Genomic DNA, 13,088 nt, shown 5'->3' with positions numbered 1-13,088 from the left:
TGCAGCCTGATACGGGGCAATGAAAAGGCGGTGGTGTGTGTGTACACACATTCTGCTGCAAAGCGGAACTTGCCGCTAGAGGACATCTGGGTATCAATATTAAAGAATCATCACAATGTATACGTATATCAAAGCATCATGTTAAATACCTCAGATATACATAATTTTTATTTGTCAATCATAATCCACGAAAGCTGTAAAAATAATCTACCTCTGACTTTCATTTCCAGAAATAGAGTAACATTATAATTTAGTAACCCTGCAACATTCCAAGAACTGAATACCAAAAAGTATTGAAAGGGATTTTTTCATTAAAAAACAAACAAAAAACCTGTAATTGTCTAAAAGTGTACCTGAGCTGGCAAGATAATGATGTAAATATTCAAAAGTAAAATACTAATACTAACAAGAACAAGAACAACATAATATCACATTACCAAAATGTGTTTCCTGAGGCTATTTTGCTACTTCCAAGGGAGCTAGAATTTACTGGACTTGGCATTATTAAATCAAGATCCTTTTAAATAAAATTATCTGCCTGGAGAACTGCTTTAGCAATCTGGCTCTTTAACCTTTATATCTTTACGTATGTTTCTTTTTATTTGGGCTGGGATTAGTTGATTCTCTGTGGATTCATTATCAACTCTGGAATATTCTCTGCCTTCATTCCTGAATAAAAAATTGCAAAACATTTTTTGGGAACAAGGTACCTCGAGTCAGCAGAATCAATAAGCAAAAGAATTAGACTCACAAATATTACAGATTTCCTTGTTACTAGATTCAGAATAGAAAAATGAGCATGTTTACTATGTTTAAGGAAATAGAAGAGAACAAGAGGATATTGGAAATATTCAAGTAGATGTTTAAAAAATTACAAATACTCTAGTCTGGAATTAAAAGGCATCATAACTTAAAACAGACATTCAAAAAATGATTTAAATTGCACATTCTGTTCATCTGAAGGGATCAACTGCATGATTGAGTTGAAGTAATTATTCAGAATACAGGGAGAATAGAGAAAGTAGTATGGAAAAAAATTAAGATGTGTGAGAAGACAGTTTGATAATGTCTAATACACATTTAAACAGAATGTCTGAAAAAAAGATGAGAATCACTATTCATGTAAAGATTGACTAAGGCTTTTCTAGAATTAATGAAGCATGCAAATCACCAGGTTCTGGAAACCCAATGAATCCTAATCCAAATAAATAAAGATAAATGCAGGGTCATACACATTGTCATACTGCAGGACAATCAAGACAAGAAGAAGACCTTAAAAGCAGCCATAGAGAAAAGAGAACTGTACCTACAAGAAACACAAATTAGAATGATGGCTGACTTCTCACCAGCAGTGTGCAGGACAGAAGGCAGTGAAAAAATCCTAACATGTTTAAAGGGGAAAAAAAAAACAACTCAGAACCTGGAATTGGATACCCAGCCAAACTAGTCTTTAGGAAGGAGGACAAAATAAGGACATATCTAGAAAACTGAAATGGAAAGAATTTATCACTATAGGATTTCATTAGCAGGATTTCTAAAGCTGTAATCATGAAAGTGGAAAGATCAATCCAGAAGGAAGAATTAAGGCATAAGAAAGAAGAGAGCACAGGAAATGATAAAGGAGAAGGACAGTAGGTCCCCACTGGAAGTACCATTGGAGAACTGTTAAGTATAAACAGGATCTGAGGCCACACAAATTTAGGTCCTTTACAAAGAGATTATGGAAGGAGAAGGTGCCAGGTTGGGGCTGAGATTATTAAGTACTTCATTTTTATGAGCTCAAGTGAGGAAAAAGAACTACTTTAGTAAATTTAGAAGCAACATAATTAGCAAGAAAAAATAACACAAGGATATAACATGGAATTTATTTTTGATAAACCCTGTCCAGGAAGGAGCCTGCTGATGCTCATATAAAGCAGACTGGGCAACAAAATCCTTGCTCACAGACTCCATAGATGCAGCAGGGTTGGCTGCCTAACCCCACCCTCTAATCACAAAGTGGGCACTCATTTGCAGAGCAGACTACCACCTCCAAACAGACTCAGTTCAGTTCAGTTCAGTCGCTCAGTTGTGTCCGACGCTTTGTGGCCCCATGTACTACAGCATGACACGCCTCCCTGTCCATCACCAACTCCCAGAGTTTACTCAAACTCATGTCCATTGAGCAGGTGATGCCATCCAACCATCTCATCTTCTGTAGACCCTTTCTCTTCCTGCCTTCACTCTTTCCCAGCATCCAGGTCTTTTCAAATGAGTCAGTTCTTCCCATCAGGCGGCCAAAGTAATGGAGTTTCAGCTTCAGCATTGGTCTTTCCAATGAATATTCAGGACTGATCTCCTTTAGGATGGCCTGGTAGGATCTCCTTGCTGTCCAAGGGACACTTAAGAGTCTTCTCCAACACCACAGTTCAAAAGCATCAATTCTTTGGATCTCAGCTTTCTTTATAGTCCGACTATCACATCCATAAATGATTATGGGAAAAACTATGGCTTTGACTAGATGGACCTTTGTTGGCAAAGTAATGTCTCTGCTTTTTAATATGCTATCTAGGTTGGTCATAACATTTCTTCCATGGAGCAAGTGTCTTTTAATATCATGGCTGCAGTCACCATCTGCAGTGATTTCGGAGCCCCCCAAAATAAAGTCTGCCACTGTTTCCACTGTTTTCCCATCTATCTGCCATGAGTGATGGGACTGGATGCCATGATCTTAGTTTTCTAAATGTTGAATTTTAAGCCAGATTTTTACTCTTCTCTTTCCCTTTCATCAAGAAGCTCTTTAGTTCTTCTTCACTGTCACAAGGGTGGTGTCTTCTGCATATCTGAGGTTACTGATATTTCTCCTGGCAATCTTGATGCCAGCCTGTGCTTCAACCAGCCCAGCATTTCTCATGATGTACTCTGCATATAAGTTAAACAAGCAGGGTGACAATATACAGCCTTGATGTACTCCTTTCCCTATTTGGAACCAGTCTGTTGTTCCATGTCCAGTTCTAACTGTTGCTTCCTGACCTGCATACAGATTTCTCAAGAGGCAGGTCAGGTGGTCTGGTATTCCCATCTGTTTAAGAATTTTCCACAGTTTGTTGTGATCCACATACTCAAAGCTTTTGGCATAGTCAATAAAGTGAAGTAGATATTTTTCTGGAACTCTTTTGCTTTATCTATGATCCAGTGGATGTTGGCAATTTGATCTCTGGTTCACGTGCCTTTTGTAAATCCCCTTGAACATCTGGAAGTTCACAGATTAAATACTATTGAAGCCTGGCGTAGAGAATTTTGAGCATTACTTTGCTAGCATGTGAGATGAGTGCAAGTGTACGGTCATTTTAACATTCTTTGGCATTGCCTTTCTTTGGGATTGGAATGAAAACTGACCTTTTCCAGTCCTGTGGCCCTACTCAGTTTTCCACATTTGTTGGCATTTTGAGTGCAGCACTTTCACAGCATCATCTTTCAGGATTTGAAATCGCTCAACTGGAATTCCATCACCTCCACTAGCTTTGTTCGTAGTGATGCTTTCTAAGGCCCACTTGACTTCGCATTCCAGGATGTCTGGCTCTAGGTCAGTGATCATACCATCGTGATTAGCTGGGTCATGAAGATCTTTTTTGTACAGTTCTTCTGTGTATTCTTGCCATATCTTCTTAATATCTTCTGCTTCTGTTAGGTCCATACCATTTCTCTCCTTTATTGTGCCCATCTTTGCATGAAATTTTCCCTTGGTACCTCTAATTTTATTGAAGAGATCCCTAGTCTTTCCCATTCTATTATTTTCCTCTATTTCTTTGCATTGATCACTGAGGAAGGCTTTCTTATCTCTCCTTGCTATTCTTTGGAACTCTGATTTCAAATGGGTATATCTTCCTTTCCTCCTTTGCCTTTTGCTTCTCTTTTCACAGCTATTTGTAAGGCCTCCTCAGAAAACTATCTTGCCTTTTTGCAATTCTTTTTCTTAAGGATGTTCTTGATCACTGCCTCCTGTAAAATGTCACAAACCTCCATCCATAGTTCTTCAGGAAGTCTGTCTATTAGATTTAATCCCTTGAATCTATCTCTCTCTTCTACTGCATAATTGCAAAGAATTTATTTAGGTCATACCTGAATGGTCTAGTGGTTTTCCCTACTTTCTTCAATTTAAGTCTGAATTTGCCAATAAGGAGTTATTTTTGAGCCAGAGTCAGCTCCCAGTCTTGTTTTTGTTCAATGTATAGAGCATCTCCATCTTTGGCTGCAAAGAATATAATCAATCTGATTTTGGTATTGACCATCTGGTGATGTCCATGTGTAGAGTCTTCTCTTGTGTTGTTGGAAGAGGGTGTTTGCTATGACCAGTGCATTTTCTCGGCAAAACTCTATTAGTCTTTGCCCTGGTTCATTCTGTACTCCAAGGCCAAATTTGCCTGTTACTCCAGGTATTTCTTGACTTCCTAGTTTTGCATTCCCGTCCCCTATGATGAAAAGAGTATCTTTTTTGAGTGTTAGTTCTAGAAGTTCTTGTAGATCTTCATAGAACTGTTCAACGTCAGCTTCTTCAGCATTACTGGTTGGGGCATAGATTACTGTGATATTGAATGGTTTGCCTTGGAAACGAACAGAGATTATTCTGTCATTTTGAGATTGCATCCAAGTACTGCGTTTCAGACTCTTTTGTTAACTATTATGGCTACTCCATTCCTTCTAAGAAATGGCACCAACCAGACTGATGCCACCTAAAGAATGGATAATCCCAAATGTCATAGACTAATCAATAACAACCAGAAACTTTTCCTTCTTAGAGACAGATTATCATCTTTTGGCTTTGAAAGTCTCCATTTCTCCTTCAACAAGACTCACCTCTGAAAGCCTAGCTTTTTCTTGTATCCGGTTCCCTGATTGGTAGTTTAGTCAGTAAGTCATGTTCAACTCTTGGGACCCAATGGACTGTAGCCTGCTAGACTCCTCTGTCCATGGAATTCTCCAGGCAAGAATACTTGAGTTGGTTTCTTTCTCCAGGGGATCTTCTTGACCCAAGGATTGAACCCACCTCTCCTGTATTACAGGAGAATCCTCTAGGGAATGAGAGCCAGGGAAGCCCAAAAGGTCAACCTTACCCAAACAGTGACTTTGAATCCTGGACCCTCAGATTAAAAGTATGATGATCTACTGACTGAGCTCTCCTGGGCTCCCTGCTTGTGGTAAGCCACTCAGTCATGTCTAATTCTTAACGACCCCGTGATCTGCAGCCAGCCCAGACTCCTGTGTCCATGGGATTCTCCAAGCAAGAATATTGAAGTGGGTTACCATACCCTCTTCTGGGGATCTTCCCAACCCAGGGATGGAATCCGGGTCTCCTGCATTGCAGGAGGATTTGCTACTGTGTGACCCATCAAGGGAGCACTGAATGACTAAACAAACACAGAGAGATGGAAATTGAAATTTAATGATAAAGTTATCTCTCCAAATTGTAAAGCCTATAAGCATAGAGCTGGGATTTTTATACCAGGTAACTCTGAAATTTAGAATAAAAGAAGAAATTCCTGGTTAGAATTAGTTGTACATTTTAATTTCTGGGAGGTGGGGAGTTGCAGAGTGTCCTTTTTATGTGCTTTCTTATTCGTTAGGAAAATAAATTCTTACACAGGTCATGTCCAACGGCCATGCTATGAAAAAGATAAAAATGCCCGCTTTCTTACAATGTTTCTGTTTTGGATGATTTCTCCTGAACATCCAGGCAGGAACCAGAACCAGTATAAAATCTTCAGAGAAGGAGTCATTAAACAAGACACTTCCAGTCTAATTGATAATGAATCTTTGTGAATGACACATAGACTACCTAACTTGCATCACATCAAGCAATTCCACTTTGAGATTTGAGGCAAAAATGCCTAGTAAAATACATAGAGCATATTTGGCCAAAGTGATCTGGGGAGGACTCTGGTTTGTGGCCCTGGTACCTTTGTTTTCCTTTTAAAAACATGACTGACCAACTCCTCAAATACATCAGTGGAGGGTAAAGCACTGGGTAATCATTGCTGCTGCTGCTAAGTCGCTTCAGTCATGTCTGACTCTGTGCGACCCCATAGACTCAGCCCACCAGGCTCCCCTGTCCCTGGGACTCTCCAGGCAAGACCACTGGAGTGGGTTGCCATTTCCTTCTCCAATGAATGAAAGTGAAAAGTGGAAGTGAAGTCGCTCAGTCGTTTCCGACTCTTAGTGACCCCATGGACTGCAGCCTACCAGGCTCCTCTGTCCATGGGATTTTCCAGGCAAGAGTACTGGAGTGGGGTGCCATTGCTTTCTCTGGGGGTAATCATTAGTGCAGTTAAAAAAAAGTAAAATTCACCACCTTATGTATAACATTTACATTTGAAAGATAATACTCTATAAACATATTTCAGTCAAAAAACTGTACAAAATTATATAAATGCATGCAACTACACAATGCCATCATTTTAGTTTTACAGAGAATAACAGCCTGAAGTGCTTACCTTGTCTAGTCTTAAGCAGCAAAATGGTACTTTTTCATGAAGGAGATGACAAAAAGTGGGTGAACTTCCTATGTATGGAGAGTAAGGTGGGTAGCCTTTAGCATATCTGTAAAACAATATGAAATACCTAATTACCTTTAATAATGCAGGCAAAGTCTGACAAATCAGTTGTCGTCAATTCCTCACTTTGACAAAGTTAGATGCAGTAACGTTTTGTGCTGCAGTTATATTCTGATAAAGAAACAATTTGGAACAAGGGCCATGGACCAAAGTTGACATGGTTTTGTGAACTAGTTTTCATATGTTTAAAAGGCTGAAAAAAGTCAAAAGAAGAGTACTATTTCATCTCATATGAAAATTAAATGAAATTTAAATTTCAGTGTCCACAACTGAAATTCTGTCAGAATACGGCCATGCTCACAAATCTCTTCAGAAACAGAGGTGAATAGTTGAAGCAAAGACCATAAATTCTAAAATATTAACTAACTGATCCTTTCCAATCTTCAGTTTAAAAGATTTAGATATATTTTAGGAAATAGCAATGTTTTTTATAAAACATATTTAAAGCAAAATTCATTACTATGATTCACTCTATCAATATTCATGAGTCATGAATTTTTTTTTTTTTAGAAAAAAAAAGTAAATGGTTGCGTGAACTATTCCATAAGACCCACACCAAAACCAGAGTTATTGGTGAAATAATGTTTAAATATTATCAAAGATAATTGGTTTGTTTATTGACTTTACAAGATAGTCACCTGCACATTATGCTATAAGATTTTCAAAGTGAAGCTATCAAAGTAACAGTATAAATGAAAATTAAGAGACAAAATTCATGGACTTCATCAGATGGTCAACAACGAAATCAGACTGATTATATTCTTTGCAGCCAAAGATGGAGAAGCTCTGTACAGTCAGCAAAAACAAGACCGGGAGCTGACTGTGGCTCAGATCATGAACTCCTTATTGCCAAATTCAGACTTAAAATGAAGAAAATAGGGAAAACCACTAGACCATTCAGGTATGACCTAAATCAAATCCCTTATGATTATACAGTGGAAGTGAGAAATAGATTTAAGTGCCTGATGAACTATGGAATGAGGTTCATGACATTGTACAGGAGACAGGGATCAAGACCATCCCCATGGAAAACAAGTGCAGAAAAGCAAAATGGCTGTTTAGGGAGGCCTTACAAATATCTGTGAAAAGAAGAGCAGCAAAAAGCAAAGGAGAAAATGAAAGATATAAGCATCTGAATGCAGAGTTTCAAAGAATAGCAAGGAGAGATAAGAAAGCCTTCCTCAGCGATCAGTGCAAAGAAATAGAGGATAACAATAGAATGGGAAAGACTAGAGATCTCTTCAAGAAAATTAGAGATACCAAGGGAACATTTCATGCAAAGATGGGCTCAATAAAGGACAGAAATGGTATGGACCTAACAGAAGCAGAAGATATTAAGAAGAGGTGGCAAGAATACACAGAAGAACTGTACAAAAAAGATCTTCATGACCCAGATAATCATGATGGTGTGATCACTGACCTAGAGCCAGACATCCTGGAATGGGAAGTCAAGTGGGCCTTAGAAAGCATCACTACGAACAAAGCTAGTGGAGATGATGGAATTCCAGTGGAGCTATTTCAAATCCTGAAAGATGATGCTGTGAAAGTGCTGCACTCAATATGCCAGCAAATCTGGAAAACTGAGCAGTGGAAACTGGAATAGGTCAGTTTTCATTCCAATCCCATAGAAAGGCAATGCCAAAGAATGCTCAAATGACCACACAATTGCACTCATCTCACACGCTAGTAAAGTAATGCACAAAATTCTCCAAGCCAGGCTTCAGCAATACGTGAACTGTGAACTTCTAGATGTTCAAGCTGGCTTTAGAAAAGGCAGAGGAACTAGAGACCAAATTGCCAACATCCACTGGATCATCGAAGAAGCAAGAGAGTTCCAGAAAACATCTATATGCCAAAGCTTTTGAGTGTGTGGATCACAATAAACTGTGGAAAATTCTGAAAGAGATGGGAATACCAGACCACCTGACCTGCCTCTTGAGAAACCTAAATGCAGGTCAGGAAGCAACAGTTAGAACTGGACATGGAAGAACAGACTGGTTCCAAACAGGAAAAGGAGTTCGTCAAGGCTGTATATTGTTACCCTGCTTATTTAACTTATATGCAGAGTACATCATGAGAAATGCTGGGCTGAATGAAGCACAAGCTGGAATCAAGACTGCTGGGAGAAATATCAATAACCTCAGATATGCAGATGACATCACCCTTATGGCAGAAAATGAAGAGGATATAAAGAGCCTCTTAATGAAAGTGAAAGAGGAGAGTGAAAAAGTTGGCATAAAACTCAACATTCAGAAAACTAAGATCATGGCATCCGGTCCCATCACTTCATGGGATTATTTTGGGCTCCAAAATCACTGCAGATGGTGATTGCAGCCATGAAATTAAAAGACACTTACTCCTTGAAAGGAAAGTTATGACCAACCTAGATAGTATATTAAAAAGCAGAGACGTTACTTCGCCAACAAAAGTCCGTCTAGTCAAGGCTATGGTTTTTCCACTGGTCATGTATGGATGTGAGAGTTGGACTGTGAAGAAAGCTGGGCGCTGAAGAATTGATACTTTTGAGCTGTGGTGTGGAGAAGACTCTTGAGATTTCTTTGGACTGCAAGGAGATTCAACCAGTCCATTTTAAAGGAGATCAGTCCTGGGTGTTCATTGGAAGGATTGATGCTAAAACTGAAACTCCAATACTTTGGCCACTTCATGAGAAGAGTTGACTCATTGGAAAAGACTCTGATGCTGGGAGGGATTGGGGGCAGGAAGAGAAGGGGATGACAGAGGATGAGATGGCTGGATGGCATCACCGACTCGATGGACATGAGTTTGAGTAAACTCTGGGAGTTGGTGATGAACAGGGAGGCCTGATGTGCTGCGATTCATGGGGTTGCAAAGAGTCGGACACGAATGAATAACTGAACTGAACTGAAGAGACAAAAGAAAATTTAGTGGAGGAAAAGTTCTTTTATCCAATGTGAAAGCTCTTTTTTGATTAAGAAAATGTATCTTTCAAACCATGAAATTTCAAACCTAGTTAGAACTGTTTTTCAGACATCATTAGCTAAGACAGTAAAATGGAGAATATTTTGCAAATTTAGAAGTTGACAGTCTCCTCTATTACTTCAATGTCTTTTCCATTTTTCTAGAAATAAAAAATATTCAACCTCTCAATTTTTCTGAAGTACATGTAAAGAAAGAATTTCTATCACAGCACCATTTCTAGAAATATACTGGTGGTCAAACTGTTCCTTCTTCTTGTCAAATATTTCATAAATCTATTTGAGTGTTATTAATTTCTTGGAGAGTGAAATTGTCCTCTGTGGATATGTCTAAGTTTCTTGTAATAAATATTTGAAAGTGTGAAAGATTAATAGGAGTTTTCTACATTCCAATTATATTTCAGTATATTTTAGTTCAGTTCAACATTGACTGAACTTCTATTATATGAAAAATATTAGAAGTGCCTGAGTGATGTTACCATTACCACTAGGACTAGTACTACACCTAATAGTAATTGATACTCACTGAACGCTTACTCTGCACAAACAATTGTTCTAAGTACATTTCTCTATTATCTCAATTAATCTTCATATGAACCCTATTTACAGATAAAGCATTGTAGGTCAGATGATTTTAAACAAAGCCACTTGTACCCAACCAGTATAAAGTGAAACTGCCAAGGGACACAAATTCCTTTGGACTCCACTGTCAAGGCAGTTGAACACTGTGCTTTCCTTAAGACATACCAACATAATACACGAAATAGACAAGTAAACAAACTTTACTATAGGCTAAAATGTGATCAATAGCTTAAATATTGATACTATTTATTATGGAATCTTAGTTAAATGAACTGTAGTTCATTTATTCATTCATTCAAAACATTATTGATGTATATTAAATAAAAAAGATTGCTGAATGCTGAGACAAACAAGAGCTTAATGGAAGAAGCTGCATTACATGTACTAAATAATTGATTGAACTTCAATATGGAAGTAGAAAAACAAACTAAAGGTAGAAGGCACATTATAATTTAATAAAAGCATTATTACTTATTTTTAATAAAAATGAAAAATACAAACTTTATCCTTAAAGAAAAAAAGTAAAATGTAATATAGATTTATCATGAAAATACTGATATACATTTTTTTTTCTTTAAGGATAAAGGCTAACATAGAGAAAAATGAAGCTGTAAATAGCCGTTTAAGCCAGAAATTCAAGGGTTTAGAATACTTTATCATCAAGAGAGATAAAGGCTAATAAGAAGAGTGTTTTGACAGAAGTATGTAGGACTGATTCTGGGATGTCCAGAAGGGAAGGACATTAGTTTTTCAGGGCAAGCACAAGTCCCAGTAAACCTTACAAACATACTCCAAGTTCGAGGACATTTCTTCATCTGGTGTAGTTTCATCTTCTGATTGATCACTTAGAAGATCACATGTTTGAATTGATGACGTGTCTGCAACCTCTAAAACGGGAGCAATGCTGGGTCTTCTGACTTCTTTACTTCCTTCTGTAGGAAGAGACAGGGTAGGGCCACTTGCTGATCTGCAGCTTGTGTCTTGCAAGTCTATGGCCACAGTACCTGGAACAATGAGAAATGAAAATGCATCAAAGTGTTTGCCACCTATAGGACTAGCAATCATTTAATGATTAAAGTGAGATGAAACACAGTCAGTATAACCAGGAAATATACTATGCACTGTTTACCCTTTAATCTCAAAAATGATTTACTTATTTTTAGTTTGAGCATTTTTACCCACAGGGATAAAAAATTCTGTATTTGTGCAAAAGTGTATTTGCTACAATTAGGTCTATAGCATGAAAAAAGATTTGTGAAATCATGAAATGCTTAGACATTTAAATTTTAAAAATTGCTTAAATTTATATTTATTTTAAATTAATGAAAACTTTTGGTCCATTTCACTTTTATCGATCTCTCATCATATTTTTCTCCTTATATTGTTGAGTTATCTTTTTTTTACTGATTTATAACTACTTTTTAATATTTGAATAATTAATGTTTATATTTATTAAGCCCTTCTCTGTGGCAAGCACAATTCTAGGCACTCAAGATATTCAAGGAATAAGAGAGACAATGTTCCTATGCATATGGATTTGTCTTTAAGATAATCAAATGGACAAAGAAATGGAAAAACTAATTCTCAATAATGCTAAATACCATGCAGAAAATAAAACAGAATTATGTTATGTGATGTAGTATAGTGGGGACAGGGAGCAGGGGAAAGGATGAACTTTTCACCCAGTGATGAGAAGCTACACTCCGAAATCATTACATTTGATTTTTTGACATAAAAAGAAAATCATGAGTACACAAGTCATGGAAATGCCTTAAGGCAGTAAGAACAGAGAATTTAAATAGCTTAAGGCTTTGACTCCTTGGAATACTCAAGGAACAGTAAATGGAAGAAACAAATTCCTCTGAGATATTTAAGTAACATTTAAAAATTAGTATAAACACCAATTTATGGAAAGTGACTGTCTCTCCCTTTCTGGAGAAAAAAAAATCAATCTAATGGATGACTGCCACCATATTTCACAATCACTGACTTCATTAATGTATTTATGGATAGCTGGCCATCCTTCTGAAAGCCCTGAGTCTCCATTTTGTATTATTTTTTGAAGCAACTATTAAAACACTCTCCATTTCCTTGAAACTTCTATCTGATCTTACAACCTTCTGCACTGTAAGAGCCTGAGATTTCAAAGGGAGAAAAAAACCTCAGGGGTTTTAGCATCTCTTTCTTTGTTGCATGGACAAAGAAGTCAGCAATTGAATTCTAAAAACCTCTGAGAAATACCTTGATGCTGGGAAAGACTGAGAGCAGGAGGAGAAGGGGGTGACAGAGGACAAGATGGCTGAATGGCATCACCGACTGGATGGACATGAGTTTGAGCAAGCTCCGGGAGTTGGTGATGGACAGGGAAGCCTGGTGTGCTGCAGTCATGGGGTTGCAAAGATCAGACATGACTGAACAACAACAACACAAGAAGGGATTAAAATAGGCAATGTTTCTGAATGTGAGAGTTGATAGAACCAAGATGGGGGAGACCATCTGAGTTCTCTATCTGGGTATTTCTCAATATTGAAATAAATGTGGTACTCAAGTTTCAGAAGCTAGGACCTCTGAAAATACTGTTCATGATACTCAGATTAGAGGGAGCCTGGTGTGTCTGCTGTTAATGGGGAAGACTCCTTTGAGGGGCATGACACAATGTGTCTAGAATGACTGTGCTTGAGAAAACAATATGATGACCACCATTTCTGAGCAAAGGTAAAAGTGGCTGGCATCAGAAACTATACACTCCAGTAACTTTTTAGCACCACAAACAAGGATTAATTTATAGTTCAATCCATCTTGGGAGGGAGATAAGGATCCTAGAGAAAATGAGATTAACTTTTCCATTAATCAGGTGAGTGGATCTGATTAAACATTAAATTTTATAAATTTGATTCATCAAAATAAAACCATATATGATCTGCATCCTAATATTATAAATTAAAATCCACATTTATGA

The 13,088-nt window shown here is 37.6% G+C and overlaps 1 protein-coding gene across 3 annotated transcripts in view; it reads right to left on the bottom strand.

The window, feature by feature from the left end:
• The window catches only part of KCNT2 (potassium sodium-activated channel subfamily T member 2), a 443,182-nt gene that overhangs the window by 101,016 nt on the left and 329,078 nt on the right, over nucleotides 1-13,088 (bottom strand). For all 3 annotated transcript variants that reach the window (XM_024976669.2, XM_024976670.2, XM_059875651.1), the window contains exons 17-18: nucleotides 10,920-11,133; nucleotides 6,471-6,576 (exon numbers count right to left, since the gene is read on the bottom strand). In XM_024976669.2, the coding sequence (XP_024832437.1) occupies nucleotides 6,471-6,576; nucleotides 10,920-11,133 (320 nt within the window). The remainder of the gene's footprint in view (nucleotides 1-6,470; nucleotides 6,577-10,919; nucleotides 11,134-13,088) is intronic.

This window comes from Bos taurus, chromosome 16 (assembly GCF_002263795.3).
Source record: "Bos taurus isolate L1 Dominette 01449 registration number 42190680 breed Hereford chromosome 16, ARS-UCD2.0, whole genome shotgun sequence".
NCBI lineage: Eukaryota > Metazoa > Chordata > Mammalia > Artiodactyla > Bovidae > Bos > Bos taurus.
The sequence above is the reverse complement of the archived record's forward strand: the minus strand, read 5'-3'. Positions and strand labels throughout refer to the sequence as shown.